The sequence below is a fragment of the Hemiscyllium ocellatum genome, chromosome 2, assembly GCF_020745735.1.
Source record: "Hemiscyllium ocellatum isolate sHemOce1 chromosome 2, sHemOce1.pat.X.cur, whole genome shotgun sequence".
Taxonomy (NCBI): Eukaryota; Metazoa; Chordata; class Chondrichthyes; order Orectolobiformes; family Hemiscylliidae; genus Hemiscyllium; species Hemiscyllium ocellatum.
In genome coordinates this window covers 75485380-75507148 of record NC_083402.1, presented here as the reverse complement: position 1 = coordinate 75507148, position 21769 = coordinate 75485380, and the positions used below count along the sequence as shown (strand labels likewise).

The following is a 21769-nucleotide window of genomic DNA, read 5'->3' as shown; positions in this document are numbered from 1 at the left end:
TCTTCACGTAAATTCACTAGACAGAAGTAAGGAAGTGTAGTTACAGGGTAAGAGGGTGTAACATATACAATTTAAAATGCACAATTCTCAAAAGGATTTCTCAGGTGCTTGGTTTGGAGATCTGCAAGCAATGTGATGGATTTCTGCTGCATCAAACAAGCAGTGAACTGATACTAGACTGCAGTGACATAATAATCCATTCCTTCTTGTTTTATTCCCCTTCCCTCTCGATGGGTTACATGGGCTATGGGCCCTTATGCGACACATCCAAGGAAACTAGTTTTTCTGGAATTGAACTTGGTAGCGAATGTTGGAGGAAGTTTGACTGGCAGGGAGATCACAAACTCTGCCCTTACCAGACATTCACATACATATTGCCAACAGAGATTATCAGATAGCAGTTGGGAGCACAAAATCTCTGACTCAGGGTGCAAAAACTTTTCATTGTAACTCCTCTACTGTCCAGTCTGAGATCAGTTATTGAAGAACAGAACAAGAATCATGCACCTTTCATTATGAGCATCATGCCACAATTACATTTGATAAGCCATGACTGACCCAAAGGAATAATCAACATTCTGATTTTTAGAACATGAAGCAGAAAGCCTTCAATTTCAATTTTAATTGAAGTTTTCCTTTGGTGAACATCATGTGTGTATAGCTAAAAAGAGATTTAGTTTTTCTTAAGGTTTACATTATAAACACCAATATATTACATCTTTTAAGACAAATAAAGCAGCAGAGGTCAAGTACATTTTATCAAGATTGCTAATGCCATCCAGAAATACTCGAGGTACCTGTTGCACTTTGCTTTTGTAATACTTATATTCACTTGACAAAAAGAACATTTTTATATAAGTGAATTTTTAGTCTTACAAGTGGTTTGCCAATCCAGTCATACTCATAATCGAACATGTAACCCTTCTTATCGAATAAGTCTGTGAACAGCTTTCTTAGGTAGTCATAGTCTGGTTTCTCAAAGAAGTCCAGCCTTCTTACGTAACGCAAGTATGTAGCCATCTCTTCTGAAAATACAAAATATAGCACAAGCTCATTTTAGATTTATCATATATCATTCTGTTCGAATTTTACTGTAAAATGGGAAAAAGAAACCACAGTAATTTTGAAGAATTTGCCTACATATTTTGGCACTTTCATGAAGAACTTCATTAACTCAAAGCTTAGTGTTTGTTTATTCTATTCTCTTATCACAGGATTTTTATACATTATTTTCATTCTGCTAAACATTGCCACACATGGGCAGTAATATGGCACAGTGGTTAGCACTGTTGCCTCACAGCGTCAGAGAGCTGGGTTCAATTCCCACCTCAAGCAACTGCCTGTGTGTATTTTGCGCATTCTCCCAGTGTCTGCGTGGGTTTCCTCTAGGTGCTCTGGTTTCCTCCCACAGTCCAAAAATGTGCAGGTCAGGTGAACTGGCCATGCTACATTGCCTGTAGTGTTAGGTGAAGGGATTAATGTAGGGGAATGGGTCTGGGTGGCTTGCTCTTTGGAGGGTCGGTATGGATTTGTTGGACCGAAGGCCCTGTTTCCACACTGTAAGTAATCTAATCTAAACATTAAGTTCAAATACTGTGCTTGCAGTTGCAGCGACTTTGGAAAATAAGTTTGTTCAGAAAATGGCTTCCTAGCATTCTAACTAAAGATGATTATTCAGGATGAGTAAAGAAGCCAAATTGAGAAGATCAGATAGTCAAAACCAGCCTGAGCTCAAAGTACGATATAAACTTGAGTAAACGTTGACCTAATGTAAAAGTTGGCGCCTATTTTTGGCCAAAAAAATCTGGAATTTTCCATATATCTTGTGTAAAGGTGGACCCTAGTTCTTCACAGATAACAGATTAACATTTGAGAGTCAAGATATTAGTCTGTACATAAATGTTATGATGAGGAAAAAAACATTTTTTCATGCTATTATGTGTTTTGATGACCAATTCACAACAGTCTTAGGCTTCAAATTTCTTAAGTTCATTATCAAATGAGTACTATAATAAGTATCACGAGTGAGATACAAAATTTATCACACCATGCTTTCCTAAATAAAATTAGCTTATATGCATTTACTTCATTATAAATTACCATGCAGCTGTTGACGATTTCTGATGGCTACAATGATCGGTGAAACTGGGGGTCAACTGTCTTAAATCAGAAATAAAAGCTTAAAATGCTAGTTTTAAAAACTAAAACAATAGACAAGAGAAAACAGAGGGAAATGGAAAAACTTGACATGAAAGTTTGAGACACATCAGGTCAGAGTTGGGTGACAACCTCTGTTGGTGAGCAGATCAGCTGAGGTCAGTTCCTCTCTAGCACTCTACCAACTTTGTTGTGCTTTTTTTCTTTATTTATTTAGAGATCATTGGGGCTTCTACTAATGAAATGGTATTTTGGACTGTAGCATGAAAAGTAGTATCCATGTAGTAGTCAACCTCATAAATTAAAATTTTTAAAAAGCCTAAAAATTCACCTTTTACATGGTAATCAAATATGAATTGAAAGGCAAAGGTGAATAGGAACATCTCTGCACTTTTTTGAGACTACTGCAAATATGCACATTATCTTGATCTTTCCTTCTCCAACGTTTCTAAATGTCACAAAATTAGCTAAATACATTAAGCCTCGATGCTGTCAGGTGCCTCAGACTTTATGTTGTTTTCAGGGTTTTGAGAATGCCGTGTGTCACTGGTAAATAAAAAACTAAACCTCAAACAATAACAACAAGTAGTGCATAAACATTTGTCTGCTCATGAGAACGATTTACCAAAAATACAGATAAGTGATCATGGAAACTGCTTTGATAGAAATTTTATAAACTAAATAGCTTTCAGATGACAATGTTAGGGAAGATATGATTTTGAGGAGACTGCATTAATAAGATACCAGAATATATTACCTCATGGCTTAGCATATTCCTCACGCTACTAATACCATAAAGTTGGAAGATCAAATGGAGATGGATACTTAGCAGACTGTGGTACCAACTGTAGAATGCCGCTGATGTAGTAAGAGTGGCCACAAAGAGTCAATGCCCGATATTGCTGGGTGCAACTCAGGCAAGAGAACAGGAGTTTAAAAGGAGACAATTCCGAGGAACAGGCAGATTGTACACACAAATAGTAGACAGGGAGTCAGCTGGGTCTGTGGGAGAAGTCAAAGGCCCAGAGTGCATGAAGTTTCAGTTAAACCATTCTGTATGGGGATGAAGCTGATCGTTTCCAGGTTCTTCCCAAATTAGAGGGGAAGTCAGCAAAGGTATAGGTGGATAAGGGTTTCCTGATTCAGGATCTCTGATTCTTAAATCAATACACAGGGAAACATTAAAGGCACTGCCATTGAAGTTTGCCAAGATTACCTTTGGATGTACACAGAACAAAGAGGTGCCACTAAAGGCTATGTGGTGGTAAAAGTACAACTAAGAGACTAGTATACCAAACTGCCACTGCACGTAGTGAAAGGCGATTATCCTATGCTGCTGATTACAAAAAATAAAGTTAAATTGTAGTGTGCTTAATAGACTGGCTAACACAAAAACGAGTTTGCCAGAGATTTTGGACAGCCATATGGATGACTTCAAGGGAAACCTGGGAGAAATGAAAGAAGCAGAAATTAAACTTTGGGTAAAGCGGAAGGCTCATCCAATGGTTCTGAATGCGTGTCCAGTGCCATAGGCCTTCAGGCCTAAAGTGGATGCAGAAATGGAACAGCTGGTGAACCTGGAAATGTTGGACCAAGTAACCACCAGTATTGGGCTACTCCTGTTGTTCCAGTCCTAAAAACAAACGGTGCACTCAGGATGTATCTTTACTTTCAACATCACAGTCAACCTAGCCCTGAGAGCAGGTCACTACCCACTTCCACACTGGGGACCTCGTTAGGGGACTGGCTGGGAGAAAGAAATTCTCAAACTGGATCTGTCGCAGGCCTACTTGCAGATGGGGTCTCAAAGGAGTTTCAGCCACCGCTGATGATAGTAACACAGGGGACGTTTCTGCTACAAGCAACTGCCTTTCGGCATTACATCAGCACGGGCTCAGTTCCACATGGCCATGGACCAAATGTTTTGAGGAGATTGCTGGGAGTCCAAATGATATTTTGGTTATCTGGATCTTTCAAATGAGAAGAAAAACCTAGAAGAAACCTAAAGACATTGCAGGAACACAGCCTACAAGTATAAAAGGAAGAAATGCAAGTCTTTAAAGATTCCAGAGTACTTGAGCCATGTAATTGGTGAAGGACAACACAAGGCACCCAGATAATGAAGGCCATCATGAAGGCCCCAGACCAGAGAATGTGCCTCAGATGAGATCAATCTTAGGACTTGTGAATTACTTTGGCAAGTTTGTGTCTGATCTGACAATCATGCTAAAACTCTTGCATCAATTACAGAGAAAAGGACAGCCATGGAAATGGACCCAGGAATATGAGGAGGCTTACTGGGAGGTGAAGCAAGTCCTATAAAGATTGGAAGTGTTGACTCCTTTTGACCCAAAGTTGTCACAGCAATTGACATGCCTTATGGGGTTGGCGCTGTGCTGTCGTGTATCTTACCAACTGGAGAGAAAAGGCTCATTGCCTTTGCAGTGAGGTGTCACTATGCCCAAGTAGAAAAAGGAAGGATTGGGTAGTTCACCCATTCCCTTTAACGCTGCTGACAGACCACAAGGCATTAACCTGTATTTTTGTGCCATACACATGGATTCTGTCAATGGCAGCAGCACACCTGCAGAGACAAGCACTAGCTCCATCAGCCTATTCATATAAAAGGATTTACATATGAAGGAACTGAAACTAAAATGATCATTCCAAACGATGAAAGACTCGAGCGAACTTTGTTTAACATTACATTCCATGACACTGCAATCCTGTTGCTCTAAATTCTGTGTTGTATGATACTGCTCCACAACCACCTGATGAAGAAGCAGTGCTTCGTAAGCTAGTGTCTTAAAATAAACCTGGTGGACTATAGCCTGGTGTTATGTGATTTGTAACTGTGTACACCCATCATACAAAATCAGACATGGACAACCAGAGAAGCATGGCAATGCAGTTGCCCTGACAAGACAGCCACTACTGAGAATGAGGATGTCCCCAGATGGAACTTAAGAATTGTATACTTTTTCCCAGAAAGAGAAGGTGCTGGTGTCAGTGATTCAGGTACAGAATATACTCAGAACGGCCCAATCTTGAGCAGAGTGGTGGACTTAGTTCTGGGAGGGATGGCCAGTCATGGAAGTCACCCTGAATTACTCCCTTACCTGTCTAGGAGCTCAGAATTGTCCATATCAGATATTGTCCATATATTGTTTAATGTGGGGAATGAGAGTTGTTATCCTTCCCCTGTTAAGCGAAAAAGTGCTAGAACAAGTCCACCAATGACACCCTCGCATGGAGCAAATTAAGGAGACAGCCAGGAGCTATTTTTGCTTGTTGAATGTGGACTCCCAAATTGAGGAGAAAGGGAGTCATGCAAATCCTGAGCATTAGTAAGAATGGTGTGATTGCTGTTGCTCATTCATCCATGGGAATGGCCTCAAACACTGTGGCAGCAGACTCATGTCGATTTCATCGGGATCAATATAGAGGGACAGATGTCACTAGTGACCAAGGACGTACAGTGGCCCAGTCCTGAAGAAGGGTTACATCTGAAACGACGACTTCTCCACCTCCTGGTGGATTCCTGAAGAAGGGCTTATGCCTGAAATGTCGATTCTCCTGCTCCTTGGATGTTGCTGGACCTGCTGCGCTTTTCCAGCAACACACTTTTCAGCTCTCACCTCCTGGTGCTGCCTGACTTGCTGTGTTCTTCCAGTCTCCTGCCTGTCTACTTTGGATTCCAACATCTGCAGTTTTTTTGTCTCTAATGAAGTTGGTATCAGCAGAAGCAACAATACACCAAATGGATGAAATATTTATCAAGTTTGGGAACCTCAAGCAAGTCATGACTGAGGATGTTCAACAGTTTGTGGCACAACAGTTTGAGGAGCACTTGGAAATTAATGGAGTCATACATGGGAAACTGGTTCTGTATTACCCTGTAGCAAATGGCCAGGCACAGAGATTTGTACAAACCTTGACACAGGCCTTAAAGGCTTCACAAGGGGAGGGGTCGCTAGAGCAGCAACTGATGTTCCACAGCGTGTACAGGAACACACTACACGCACTGACCCAGTGCTCACCAGCATCATTAATGTTCAACCACCACCTGAGACCAGAGAGGAGGTAGAGTGAAATCAAGGAGGACAGATAGTCAGAAGGGTGGGAACCTCAAGGTCAAGGGGGTGCCAAAGAGGAAAGGCCATTTTGGCCCAGACTTACACACATCGGGGTAAAATTGATCCAATTGTGGTGGTTTCCCAAACAGGGCTGTTATCACATACAGAGCGGAGCAGGAGTGAATGAGTGAGTGAGTGAGTGAGTGTGAGTGTGTGTGTGTGTCAACGTTCCTTGGAGAGGACCAACGGTGTCGATTGAGACATGTATCTCCCAGTCAGAGTTGGCAGTACCCAGACAGGAGTCAAGAGTGGCAAGAGAGGGACATGTCTGTGGAACAACAGGAGCTTTCAGAAGCTTGGAGACTACTCTAGAAAAAAGTTCCTGAGACGAGAAGACCTGTAGGAATTCTAGGATTCACCAGCCCCGAGAGACTGATCGTATCAATGTAAGCCACAGAAAGGTCATTTTTATTTCCATTTTTTAAAAATTATTTGTGACGATGTACATACACTATCTTAGAGATATGCAGCATGAGATAGGGCTTGTCCATGCTGACCAGCTTTTCTCAACTAAACTTGTCCCACTTACCTGCGTTTGGTGCAGATCCCTCTAAACCTTTCCTTTCCATGAGCCTGTCCAATTGTCTTTTAAATGTTGTTTTTGTACCCCCCTATATTTCCTTTGGCAGCTCATTCCATAGACGCATCAATCTCTACAAGAAAAAATTGCCCCTCAGGTCCCTTTTAAATCACTTTAAACCTATGCCCTCTCGTTCTGGACTCCCTTCCCCAGGGGAAAGACTTTGGTTATTCACCCTCTCTGTGCCCTATATGATTTTATAATCCTCTATAAACGTCACCCCTCAGCGTCCTACGCTCCAGGGAAAAAAAAAAGTCCCAGCCCTATCCAGCCTCTCCTTCTAACCCAAACCTTCCAGACTCAGTAACATCCTTGTAAATCTTTTTCGCACCATTTCAAGTTTAATAACATCATTCCTATACAGCAGGATGATCAGAATTATACATGAGCTACAATGCCTGTACAATAGCTTTAACTGCTGGCAGTTTAAATATTGTTAAAAGGTATATTGAAATAAAGTGGGCGTAGTTGAATTATGCAACACAACTTCCTTTAAACGAGCAGGTCAGGTGATCCAGAGCAGGGAGCTCGGGGAGGTAATCTAAAACCAATTGTGGAGCTGAGAGCCCTACAATAAAATAGAGTATTCTCTATTCAAGTTTACCCTTCATCCAACTCGTGCTCTATTTATGGTTATACTGAACCACAACATAATAAAGGCCAACATCCCATTTGCCTTCTTCTCTGCCTGCTGCACTTGCATGTTTACTGTTGGTGACTGGTGTACAATGACACCCAAGTCTCGGTGCACCTTCCCTTTCCCAATCTAGCACCATTCAGATAGTAATCTGCCTTCCTGCTTTTGATACCAAAGTGGATAACCTTGTATTTATCTATATGATACTTTATCTGTCTTGCATATGTCCACTTACTCAACTTGTCCAAATCACACTGACGTTTCTCAGCACCCTCCCACTCAACATTATGCTGTCTCCAAACTTGAAAATATCACATTTAGTTCCATCATTCCTGTCAGTACACTATCCTAATCCCATGCTCACAATTTGTGCATGACCTAATCGAAAGTCTTCTGTAAATCCAAGGAAATGATACATCCACCAGGCTCCCTCTTATCAACTTTACTGGTTATGTCCTCAAAACATTTCAGTGGATTTGTCAAACATGATTTCACTTGTTTAAATCCATGCTGAATCTGTCCAATCATATCACTGTTTCCAAGTGTTCTATTAAATCCTTCAAAATGGGCTCCAGCATTTTCCCCATGACCAGTATAAGGCAAACCAGCTGATAATTTTCTGTTTTCTCTTTATCTGCTTTTGAAAAGAGTGGGGTTAGATTGCCTATAAAGCCTTGAAAGATGGCCATCAATGCACCCACTATTCCTAGTGTGCTCCCTTCCATAGACTAGGTTGCGGATTATTTGACCTTGGGTATTTATCCCATCAACCTTTAATCCCATCAATTCCTGAGTAAAACTGATTCTTTCAGTTCCTACCTCTCATCAGGCACTGTGTTTCCCAAACAACGTATTTAGTTGGTCTGCTACCTCTTTGTTCCTCATTATCACTTCCCCTATTTCAGACTGTAAGGGACCTATATTTGTTTTTGCTAACCTTATTCGTTTTACAAACCTATAGAAGCTTGTGCGATCAATTTTTATGTCCTTTGCAAGCTTACTTGCCTATTCTATTTTCTCCCTCTTAATCAATCTCTTGGTTCTCTTTTTGCTGCAAATCTAAACTGCTCCTGTTCCTCAGATCTGCTGCATTTTTGGTCAATTTGTATGCCCTTTCTATGATCTAACACTATCCCTAATTTCCTCGGTTAGCCAAGCATTTCAACTCCAGGACAGCTCAGCAGGAGTTCCTCACAGTAGTGTTTCAGGCTTAACCATCTTCAGCTGCTTCATCAAGTACCTTCCCTTCACTACAAGAAATTAGGAATTTTTCTTGCAAACGTTTCGTCCCCTTTCTAGGTGACATCTTCAGTGCTTGGGAGCCTCCTGTGAAGCTTCACAGGAGGCTCCCAAGCACTGAAGATGTCACCTAGAAAGGGGACGAAACGTTTGCAAGAAAAACTCCCAGCTCGACGAACAGAACCACAACAACGAGCACCCGAGCTACAAATCTTCTCACAAAGTTTGAAGAAATTAGGATATATGCTGATGATTGCACAATGTTCAGCACCACTGTTGACTCCTCAGATACTGAAGCAGCTCATGCTCATGTACAGCACGAACTGGACAACATACAGGCCTGGGCTGACAAGTGGTAATGACATTTGTGCCGTGTAAGTGTCAGGCAGTGACAGCCATCAGCAAAACTGAATCCAAATGTTGGCCTTCATATTCAATGGCATTACCATGACTGAATCCCCCACTTTCAACATTCTGGGGGTTACCAGTGACCAGAAACTGAAATGAACCTGCAATATAAATACTGTGTCTATAGTATTTAGAATTCTATAGTGAAAAATTCAACTCCTGATACCCAAGCTATTCTCATCAGCTACAAGGCATAGGTTAGGAATGGGATGGAATATTACCCTCTTCCCTGAATGGGTGCAGCTTAACTACGCTCATAAAGCTCAACACTATCTAGGGCCAAGGCAACCCAGTTGATTGGCAAACCATCAAAGACCTTAAATGTATACTCCCTCTACTATCGCACACAGTGGAGTAGCATGTACCATCTATGAGATACACCAAGACGCAGCGTGTAGCAACATGTCAAACCTCCGTCCACAGCACTTTCCAAATTCTCAACCTCTATCATATAGAAAGATGTTAGCACAGCGATAAAGGAACACCAACAGCATGCAAGTTCTCTTCCAAGTCTCAAGCTTGGAAAAGTATCTATCACCACACAAATACTCACTGTCAGTGTCAATAACCTGAATCGCCCTTACTAACAGAACTGTGGGTGTGCAGACATCACATGGATTAGACAGTTCCAGAAGAGAACTCACCACCAGCCTCTTAAAGGCATTTGGGCTTGTTAATAAATTCTGGCCTTGTAGTGAAGCTCATATCCCATTAACAAATAAAACAAATTCATGCAAGGTATACATGCATTGTTTAAAAGGTTTTCCAATGTATAGATAATGCATTAATAATCTTAGAGTTTACACCTCCACTCTAGAGTGCCAAAAGAAGTGGATATAATTCCATAAAAATAATCAATCCTGCTCATTTCATGGCTTACATGGAAAGAATCACCATGAAGATGAGCTGTGGGGGTCACCTCACATTCATGGTCCTCCGCTCCATTCAACACAACTCACTGCTTTTAGAATCAAATGAAAGAAAAGAGGGAAATAACTGAACTGCATTATGTAAGTTGAATAATGCAAAACTCAACTTATAAACAAAATTCTCCTCTTCTTTGTCTCAAGGCTTAAAACCTGGGCATGATAGACTCTTCCTGTTTTTACTTCATAACCTCTGTACTTACATTCTTCTGAAATGTACTGCAAATCTCAATGTAACCATGCTCAAGATGTGTGTCTTGCAAAATCACAAATGCAAAGGTAGTTAATACTGTAGACAGTCATTATAAGTTTTAAAACCATCATTTTCAGCTTCAGATCCCATCAGCAGCATAAATTCAAATCATCTGAGAGTAATGATGCCAGATCAGTAGAAAAACAGTTTACCATTAAACATGACCTCAACAACTACGAAGATCTAAATGTATACAAATACTAACATTAAAACAGCATGTTGTTACTTCCCTCATCTTCCTTATTAAGGATAGTGATGATACCCCATCAGTGCTTATAGTTACTAATCAGGTACCTTCAAAAACTTGCACATTGCAGTGCTATACTGGTCTCTCATGGCAGAAGATAAATGATAATGAATTCAAATGGCAGAAACAGATCTAGACATTAGAAACTTGAGAATCTCTCAATCCGCTCAATGACTGAAAGATTACCTGGAAAATTTTCACATAAAACTTCAACTGGTGTTGCTCGCTTGGTGTCCCCTATCTTCTGATATCTTTCTTTTAACGTGTCCGCCTGGAAATGAAAGTGAACTCAGCTTCATTAATCAAGACAATGCTCATCTCTAATTAGTAGCTTGGATTTGGTAAGCAGTGCAAAGGGAAAACAAACTTGCCTTAAGGCCCTGCCAAGGAAGACTGCCGCGGAGGAAATACATGAACATGTGACCTAACGCTTCTAAGTCATCCCTTCTGCTTTGTTCTGAAAAGGAAATTCACACAAAATGATTAAAATATTTTCCTTTAAAGTTGCAAGGCGTTAAAGAGCAATTAGAATATTTTAATACAAACCACTTGTCTTTATTTTTGCTATTACTTAAGTTAATTGCTTCTAATGCAAGTATGTTTTTAAACAATTATTTTATTTATTTTGCTGCTTACTAAGAGACTTCAAATAGTAATTGGCAGTTTTCAAGAAAATAAAGATCAGTTAGCAATTATTATACTGCACAGATATAACAATAAAACACATTTGGAAGGTATAAGGTGCTTGTTCTGGAATTAATTTTGAAGTTGAGTTTGGTTTTAATTTTGGGTTAATAGTTGATGCTAATGCTTAACTAAAATTGAGAATATCTAACTACTGTTTTACACATAAACCTGATTATTCACCAACATAAATATATTTTTGTACAAAATTACTCTCTTGGCCAACAAGAAGCAATACCCAGGCTTCTCACCATTGTAATTTGTAATGATGATATCCTGGGGAGGTAACAGGTTTCAGGCCATTTGCCCATTTTACTCTGCAGCGGATTTTCCTTTCCACAGAGCAGTAAACGCGGACTCGGCCATACCAGCCTTTCTCCATTCTGAAAGTTAGCTCAATACATTTGGTATCAAATATGTTTACATTCTCTCTTCAGATCTATATTATTCAATCAAGGTTTTATACTGCAATAATCTAGTGGGTTCTGAAGTTGTCGATGTTGTACTCTACAATATTCCTCTTCGTTCTTCTAAAGGTCCACTTTCTAATGATTTGGAAGACTTAACATCAACTCAGGGCAGAGTTGCAAAGTCTCATGACTCCAGTTTGCCAATCATTTGAACAGAACCTCTGGGTTCTTTATTAATTGTTGTTCTATCAAGACATTTCTAACCAACCTATTCAGAGATGCTAAGAAACATCCGTGGAGCGGGGGGACTTGAACCTGGATCTCCGAGTTCAGAAGTGGGGACACTACCACTACACCGCAACAGACCCTTATATCATTAAATAATTGCAGAATTGGAACAATTCTAATTGTCTTAGCAATGTCAATCAGAAATCTATCATGTTTAACAGCTCCTGAAAAGCCCAAAAGGTGTATCTGTTTGAATCACCTCACTGGTCCAAGTTCAGAAAATAGGGTTCATCATAATCACAGTTCAAGTGTCAGCAGAGATCTCAATATTTATTAAATGGTTAAAACTGCAAATTAACACCATACATATATTAAACAATTTGTTTATCATCAGAATAAGATCACACAATTCGGCACGGTGGCACAGTGGTTAGCACTGTTGTCTCACAGCGCCTGAGTCCCGGGTTCAATTCCCGACTCAGGTGACAGACTGTGTGGAGTTTGCACGTTCTCCCTGTGTCTGCGTGGGTTTCCTCCGGGTGCTCCGGTTTCCTCCCACAGTCCAAAGATGTGCGGGTCAGGTGAATTGGCCATGCTAAATTGCCCGTAGTGTTAGGTAAGGGGTAAATGTAGGGGTATGGGTGGGTTGCGCTTCGGCGGGTCGGTGTGGACTTGTTGGGCCGAAGGGCCTGTTTCCACACGGTAAGTAATCTAATCTAATCTAATTCATTAACAGGTTGCTGTACATGGTTGTTTGAAGGACAGTAATCAAAATGCCAGGTCCATTGTGGTCCAAAACCCATTAGTGAATCAGGCTGACCAACAAATGCTGGGGAACTGCCTATCTCAGGTATCACAGTACCTGTGTCTGAAAAAAAAAATCAGTGACTTCCATTTCCCCTAGTCAGCAAATGATTTTCAAGTCAAATTGACTCCAAAGCAAAACCAATTACCTCTGATCTCATCAAAGATGATGATTCCCCAGTTGATCATTACAGAATTAAATTTTAGCCTTTGTTAAAAAGGCATCAAGCATGAAGTAATACTTCAACAAAAAATTCACCTCGTGTTGCCGAAATGGCATTGATGGCTTTGAGGAAGAGAAGAGATAATGTTCCACAGCACATTACTGGTCAGTTCATTTCATGTACTGTCAGATTAACACACAGATTGGACAGTTTCTGTTGTAAATTGACATATTAAAATAGCAGAAGTCAGCCAGGAAATAGTAACCTATGCAAAGTAAACTATGGAGAAAAACAAAATAGTTTAAGATAACCACAAAGCACCCAAGAAATGAATGGTTCAAGTATGCTGCCGGAACTACCATTTACCTTACAAATTCAAGTGTATTTATTCAAATTATCAAATCATTCAACATGGCTTTGTATCTAGCTTTCAACATAATTGTCATATTGTGGGCTAAAGACAATTACTGTACTAATCAGTTTTAATGCAAAATGTGACAGTGAATTATTAGGAATAAGCTACACTTGCATTAGAAAGAGCGCAGAAATATGAATCACACATTGCTATATCTAAAAACAGGATAATTTCCAAGAAAATGTTACAGATGTGTAAGCTTTACAGTTGAGGAAAAGGGTGGTCTATGAGCCTGATTAAATTATACAAAGCAATAAATAGTTCAGACATACAGAATCTATATTACAACGCAAAAGCAGGCCATTTGGCCCATCATGCTGCACCAGTTCTGAGCACGTTGGCTTAGGGACACTGTCTAAAACCTTCCATTAGATCTCCTCAAAGACAAATCCTCGCCAAGAAAACCGTCCCAAATTGACTAATCTATCTTCATAACTTAACCTCAGAACCATTCTGATCAACTGCTTTTGCAATCTCTCCAACACATTCGCGTGCTTTCTGCATGTGGCAGAACTGTACACAATAGTTCAACTGACATCGACTCAGTGTATTATGTTCATCATGACCTTCCTGCTCTTGTACTCTGTGCCCCTATTTATGAAACCTAGAATGCTGTATGTTTTACTATCAAGAGGGTTGGAATATAAAAGCACCATTGTGCTACTGAGACTTTATAAAGCTCTGGTTCGGCCCCATTTGGAGTACTGTGTCCAGTTTTGGTCCCCACACCTCAGGAAGGACATACTGGCACTGGAACGTGTCCAACGGAGATTCACACGGATGATCCCTGGAATGGTTGGTCTAACATATGAGGAACGGCTGAGGATCCTGGGATTGTATTCATTGCAGTTTAGAAGATTAAGGGAAGACTTAATAGAAACTTACAAGATAATACATGGCTTGGAAAGGGTGGACGGTAGGAAATTGTTTCCATTAGGCGAGGAGATTAGGACCCGTGGGCATAGCCTTAAAATTAGAGGGGGTCAATTCAGAACAAAAATGCGAAGACATTTCTTCAGCCAGAGAGTGGTGGGCCTGTGGAATTCAATGCCACAGAGTGCAGTGGAGGCCGGGACGCTTAATGTCTTCAAGGCAGAGATTGATAAATTCTTGATGTCTCGAGGAATTAAGGGCTACGGGAGAATGCGGATAAGTGGAGTTGAAATGCCCATCAGCCATGATTGAATGGCAGAGTGTACTCGATGGGCCGAATGGCCTTACCTCCACTCCTATGTCTTATGGTCTTTCTCGCCATGCTGCCATCTTTAATGACTTACATACATACATGTCCAAGTCTCTCTATTTCTGCTTGGTGTAAACCATAGGCTACACACAAGTGGGAAGTATGCAGAGGAACATATCTGCAAGGGAATTGCAAACTTGTGCAAACAGAGAGTAGTTATACTAGGCGACTTTAACAACCTGACTATAGACTGGGATAGTGATAGTGTGAAGGACAGCAAGAGGCAATCTTTCAACAATTGTGTTTGAGACTATTTTCTGAAGCAACCTGTGTCCGATTGAATTAGAAAAGTAGCATTGTTCGATCTGGTTCTTGGGATTAAGACAGATCAATTAGATCAAGTGATAGTAGGGGAATATTTGGGGGTCAGTGATTATTGTATCATGAATTACAATCAATAATCCCCCAGAAGAATAACCAACAAGTAGACAGTTGGTTTCAGTGGTGCAAAGACAAAGGTGAACCAGACAGCCTGAAAGGAAGGGTTGGCAGGAAAAGCAGATACGAGGTAATGGACTACCTTTAAAAAGAGCAGAAGTGTCAGGCATAGCCAAGGTATATTCTCACAAAGGAAAAAGGTATGGCAAACCAATCCAGAGTCCACTGGAAGTTGAGGAAATAGAAACTAAGTTAAAGGAGAAACCAGGTGTCACTGACAGGTGTCCTGTGGAAAATACAACTGAGAACAAAGTTGAACACAGAAGATCCAGAAGGGAGGTGAAAATACATAAGTCAAGCAAAGAGAGATAATGAGAAAAGGACTGGTATCTAACATATGGGGAAATCCCAATATATTCTATAGGCACATAAACAGAGAAAAGATAGTAAAAGAGGAGGAGTAGGGCCAATTAGGTAGCAAAAATGGAATTTACACGTGAAAGCAAGAAGCATGACTGAAGGGTTAAATGAATACTTTGCATCTGTCTTTACCCAGGTGACAAATGCTGCCCAAGCCATAGCGACAGAAGGTGAAACTCATGCTGGCACCAACCTGACAATATGTCTAATTGGCCAGGTATGTCCTGTACATAGAAAGCAGGACAAATCCAAATCAAGTCAGTTGCTGCCCCATCAGTTTACTGGCATTCATCAGTAAAGTGACAGAAGGTGACATCAACGCTATTAGCAAGTATTGCTTGCTTAGTAATAATTTGCTTGCTGACACTGAGATTTGTTTCCAGCAGGGCCACTCAGCTCTAGCCCCGTTTATAGCCTGTCTAAACATGGACAAAGCAGCTGAATTCCAGAGGTGAGGCGAAAATGTCAGACCATTGCTAGCAAAGCGACATTTGAAAGAATGTGCCATCAGGAGCCCTGGCAAAATTGGAATCAATAGAAGTCACAGGGGTTGGAGTCATATCTGACACACAGAAGGATGATTATGTTTGTTGGAGGTCAGTATCTCAGCTCTAGAGTTCCCCATGGTTGTGCCTTTGGCCCAAATAATTTCAGCTGCTTCATCAACAACCTTCCCTCCATCATAAGGTCAAGTGGAGATGGCTGCACAATGTGCAACACCATATGGAACTCCTTACACACTGGGGCAGTCCATATGCAAATGTAGAAAACCTTGAACCCAAAGAGAGAAAATGCTGGAAAATCTCAGCAGGTCTGGCAGCATCTGTAAGGAGAGAAAAGAGCTGACTTTTCGAGTCTAACTGACCCTTTGTCAAAGCTCAACTTTGCTTTTATTTATGTAGAAAACCTTGACAAGGTTCAGGCTCAGCCTGACATGTGGGAAGGAGCACTTGTGCCACAAAACTGCCTGACAATGGACATCTCCAACATAAAGTCATAGAGATGTACAGCATGGAAACAGACCCTTCAGTCCAACTCATCCATACCAACCAGATATTCCAACCCAATCTAGTCCCACCTGCCAGCACCCAGCCCATACTCCTTCAAACCGTTCCTATTCATATATCCATCCAAATGCCTTTGAAATCTTGCAATTGTACTAGCCTCCACCACTTCTTCTGCAGCTCATTCCATTCACATACCACCCTCTTGTGTGAAAAAAAATGCCCCTTGGGTCTCTTTTATTGCTTTCCCCTCTCATCCGATACCCATGCCCTCCAGTTCTGGACTCCTCCACCCCAAGGAAAAGACTTTGTCTATTTATCGAATCCATGCCCCTCATGATTTTGTAAACCTCTATAAGGTCACGCCTCAGCTTCTGACCATCCAGGGAAAACAGCCCCAGCCTATTCAACCTCTCCCTATAGCTCAAATACTCCAATCTTACCAACATCCTTGTAAATCATTTCTGAACCCTTTCACATCTCACAACATCTCTCCGATAGGAAGGAGACCAGAATTGCACGCAATATTCCAACAGTGGCTGAAGCAATGTCCTGTACAGCCGCAACATGATCTCCCAACTCCTGTACTCAATAATCTGACCAATAAAAGAAAGCATACCAAACGCCTTCTTCACTATCCTATCTACCTGCGACTCCACTTTCAAGGAGCTATGAACCTGCACTCCAAGGTCTCTTTGTTCAGCAACACTCTCTAGGACCTTACCATTAGTGTACAAGTCCTGCTAAGATTTACTTTGCCAAAATGCACCACCTCACATTTATCTAAATTAAACTCCATCTGCCTCTCCTCAGCCCATTTTCCCATCTGATCAAGATCCCATTGTAATCGGAGGTAACCTTCTTCGCTGTCCACTGCACCTACAATTTTGGTGTTATCTGCAAACTTACTAACTGTACCTCTTATGCTCACATCCAATCATTTATATAAATGACAAAAAGTATGGACCGCACCGATCCTTGTTGCACTCCACTGGTCACAGGCCTCCAGTCTGAAAAGCAACCCTCCACCACAACCTCCACCTGTCTTCTACCTTCCAGCCAGTTCTGTATACAAATGGCTAGTTCTCCCTGTGTTCCATGAGATCTGACCTTGCTTACCAGTCTCCCATGGGGAACCTTGTCAAATGCCTTATTGAAGTCCATATAGATCACGTCTACCGCTCTGCCCTCATCAATCCTCTATGTTACTTCTTCAAAAAACTCAATCAAGTTTGTGAGACACGATTTCCCACACACAAAGCCCAGAGAGAATCTAACTGTTGCTAATCTTGTCTGTCAATTGGATTACTATCACCTCACCAGCCCTACTGAATCTTCTGGGAGTCACTGTTGACCAGAAACTGAACAAGATTAGCCACGTTATTAACGTAGCTGCAAGGGCAGGTCAGAAGCTAGGATGCCTGCCTGCACTCCAAGGAATAAGCAAATAGTGTGATGGAATACTCCCCAACTTTCTGGATGAATGAGCTCCAAAGGCATTCAAAAAACCTGAAAACGATTCAGGACACAGTATCCCATTTGATTTGGACCACATCCATAAACTTTACCTCTTTCCATCACTGGCATTCAATACAACAATGCTGACCATCTACAAGATGCACTGCAACACTCATCAAGCTTCTTCAGATATCACCTTCCAAACCTACACCCACTGCCATCAAAAAGGACAAGGGCAGCAGATACATGAAAACACCACAAGCTCCCCCTTTAAGATATTCACCATCCAGTCTTGGAAACAGACCGTCATTCCTTCAGCATTGTTGGGCCAAAATCCTGGAATTCCATCTGTAACGGCATTGCAGGTCTACCTACTGCAAATGGATTTCAGCCAGCTCAGCATCATCTTCTCAAGGGTCACTCTGTCAACTCTCAAATCCCATTTTTTTTGAAAAAAAAACTCTAGAAGGACTAAAATTGATGAGGAGATGGTATTTGATAAACTGGTAATAAATATATTGATAAAAACACTGGGAAGTGAACAAGATGCATGTAGGATATTGAAGGAATTGAAAGTGAAAATTGCAGAGGCACTGTCAATGACCTTCAAATCTTCCTGGATTCTGGGATGATGCAGGAGGACTGGAAAATTGTAGGCCTTGTGACATTACAACTTTGTTTTAAAAAGCTTGAAGATTGGTCTGTAACTGCTAGACCTGTCAGATTAACATCTGTGCTGGGGAAACTTCTGGAAACAATTATTCAGGGTAGGATTAATCACCACATGGAGAAAAGAGTTAATTTGGAAGACCTGCACCCACACCTCCTCCCTCACCTCTATCCAAGGCCCTAAAGGAACCTTCCACATCCAAAGTTTTACCTGCATATCCACTAATATCATTTATTGTATCCATTGCTCCCAATGCGGTCTCCTCTACATTGGGGGAGGCTGGACGCCTCCCAGCAGAGCGCTTTAGGAAACATCTCCGGGACACTTGCACCAATCAACCACACCACTCTGTGGCCCAACATTTCAACTCCCCCTTCCACTCTGCCGAGGACACAGAGATCCTGGGCCTCCTTTACCACCGCTCCCTCACCACCAGACACCTGCATGGAAGAATGCCTCATCTTCCGCCTCGGAACACTTTAACTCCAGGGCATCAGTGTGGACTTCAACAGTTTCCTCACTTCCCCTTCCCCCACCTCACTCTAGTTCCAAACTTCCAGCTCAGCACTGTCCCCATGACTTGTCCTATCTGCCTATCTTCTTTTCCACCTATCCATTCCACTCTCCCCTGCCCCCGACCTATCACCTTCATCCCCTCCCCCACTCACCTATTGGACTCTATGCTACTTTCTCCCCACCCTACCCTCCTTTAGCTTATCTCTCCATCCTTCAGGCTCTCTGCCTTTATTCCTGATGAAGGGCTTTTGCCCGAAACATCGAGTTTACTGCTCCTTGGATGCTGTCTGAACTGCTGTGCTCTTCCAGCACCACAAATTCAGAATCTGGTTTCCAGCATCTGCAGTCATTGTTTTTACCCCTTTTACTTAATTTGCAAGAGTCAACGCAAATTTGTTATTGCAAATCATGTCTTAGTAGCATGCAGTATTTTTGAATAGATAACAGAGAGGGTCAAGGGGGAAAGGCTGTTGATTGGGTGTACATGGATTTTGAAAGATGGATAAACCAGAATTAGTTGTCAGAAGTAAACTAAGAAAGCAGAACTTAAACCTCAATTGAAGTGAGTAAAAAATCAATATGAATGTCTGTCCAAAAACACTTAGGAGAGAAGTGATACATGTTAATAGAGTTGGTTTTTCGATTTTAGATTAATCCACCAATGAGGAAATGCTGCTGGAACAGCCTCATCCAAGCCAGCAACATTCAAACAAGACAAATTAACAAGAAGTGAAAGTACATTCATAGTACCTTGGCTTCTAGCCCAGGTATAGCTTATGAACCACAGTTTCAACAGCCTTGTATTTGGCAGATTTGTATTTTTTGGACAGATATTTTTTTCCCATCACGGTCTGTTCTCACAATCAACTCAAGTAAGCACAAGACTAGTTACAATTAAGTACAACAAAAACAAGGGTGCAAGATACCAGCAGCATACCAGAACTTCAAGAGGGTTGGGGACAAAGGTGAAGGTGGATAAATCACTTAGTCCAGAAGGACTGAAAAAGATCACTGAGGAAATTGCATTGGCAGCGATCTTTCAGGAATCACTGGAGTCAGGGAAGATGTTAGAGACTGACGAATGGCTTGTGTAATATCCCTGTTTAAGAAAGGAAGAAGGCAGAAGGCAGGGAAACATTGGGATAATTAACCAGATCTCAATGTTTGGTAAGGGTTTAGCATCTAATATTAAGCATGAGATTATGGACACTTCGGAGTACATGGTAAAACAGAGCTGAGACAACCTGATGAATCTGTTAGAATTCTTTGAGGGATAATGAGTAAGTTCAACACAGGAGAGCCAGCTGACTTTGATCTCCTTGGATTTCCATAAATCCTTTGACAAGGTGTCGCACATGAAGTTGCTAAATAAAGGCCCATGGTGTTAGGGGAAAGGTACTGGCACGGATAGAGGATTGGTTAACTGGGAGAAAGCAGACAGTAGGGATGAAGGGGACTTTTTCAGGATGGCAGCTGGCGGGGTTTGGTATGGGACAGTGTTGGGCTACAATTATTCATGTTATACATTAATGATCTGGATGAAGGACCTGAGGAAATTGTTGCTAAGTTTGTAGGTGACACAAAAATACATTTTGGTATAGGTAGTGTTGAGGAACTGGGGAGGCCGCACAAGGGCCTGAACAGGCTAGGAGAGTGGGTAAAGAATTGGCAGATGAAGTATAACGTGGGAAAGTCTGAGGTTACACACTTTGGTAGGAAAAATAAAGGGGTAGATTACTTTCTGAACAGGGAAGGGCTTCAGGAATCTGAAGCACAGAGACTTGGAAGTCCTAGTTCAGGATTCTCTTAAGATTAACATACAGGTTAAGTTGACAGTTAGGAAGGCAAACGAAATGTTAGTATTCATTTCAAGAGGGCTAGATTTCAACAGCAGAGATATACTGCTGAGGCTTTTACCTCTCCGGTCAGACCACATTTGGAATACTGTGAGCAGTTTTGGGCCTCGTATCAAAGAAAGGATGTTGGAGTGATCCAGGGGAGGTTCACAAGAATGGTCCTGGGAATGAAGGGCTTATCATATGAGGACTGTTGAAGACTCTGGGTCTGTATTCAGTTGTACAGTTTGGACAGAATTTAGAAGGATGATGGGGGAATCAAATTGAAACTTACAGAACACTGAGTTGCCTGAATAGAGTGGATGTGGAGATGTTGTTTCCATGAGTAGGTAAGACTAGGAACCATGGGGTACAGCTTCAGAATGAAGGGATGACCCTTTAGAACTGAGATGACCAGCCAGAGGATGGTGAATCTGTGGAACTCACTATATGGAGGTCAAGTCATTAAGACAGAAATAGATACATTCTTGGTTGGTAAGGGGATCAAGGGTTGCAGGGAGAAGACAAAAGAATGGGGTTGAGAAATTTATCAGCCATGATCAAATAGCACAGAAAGCTCAAATGGGCCAAATGGACTAATTCTGCTTCTATATCTTATGGTCTCATGGTCTAAGAGGAGCACAAAATTCTCCTGCTTGGCAATTAGCTCTGCTTCTGAGGAGTGCTTCACATTAGTCTCTGAACGAAATTGCACACTGTTCTCCAAAGCAATGTGTACACAGCGTGCATAAGAAAGCTTCAAATCAACAACATTAACAGTCCACTGTCCAACCTGTTGCTGTGAATCCAAGATCCTTAATTAGGTGACAACTTCATGAAGCATTCTGGAAACAACATGTGCCTTACCACAAGGTGGACCCTGCGACAGAGATTGTTTAAGGGGCAGGTGGCTAAATTTTAATTAATGTGACCTTTTCTGCATTTACTCTTTCTACT

At 41.4% G+C, this 21769-nt stretch overlaps 1 protein-coding gene across 7 annotated transcripts in view; it reads right to left on the bottom strand.

Annotated features, from left to right (window-relative positions):
• The window catches only part of LOC132823718 (casein kinase I), a 229006-nt gene that overhangs the window by 44146 nt on the left and 163091 nt on the right, over window positions 1-21769 (bottom strand). For all 7 annotated transcript variants that reach the window (XM_060837715.1, XM_060837724.1, XM_060837706.1 and 4 more), the window contains exons 7-9: window positions 10955-11040; window positions 10770-10854; window positions 877-1025 (exon numbers count right to left, since the gene is read on the bottom strand). In XM_060837715.1, coding sequence (XP_060693698.1) covers window positions 877-1025; window positions 10770-10854; window positions 10955-11040 — 320 coding nt within the window. The remainder of the gene's footprint in view (window positions 1-876; window positions 1026-10769; window positions 10855-10954; window positions 11041-21769) is intronic.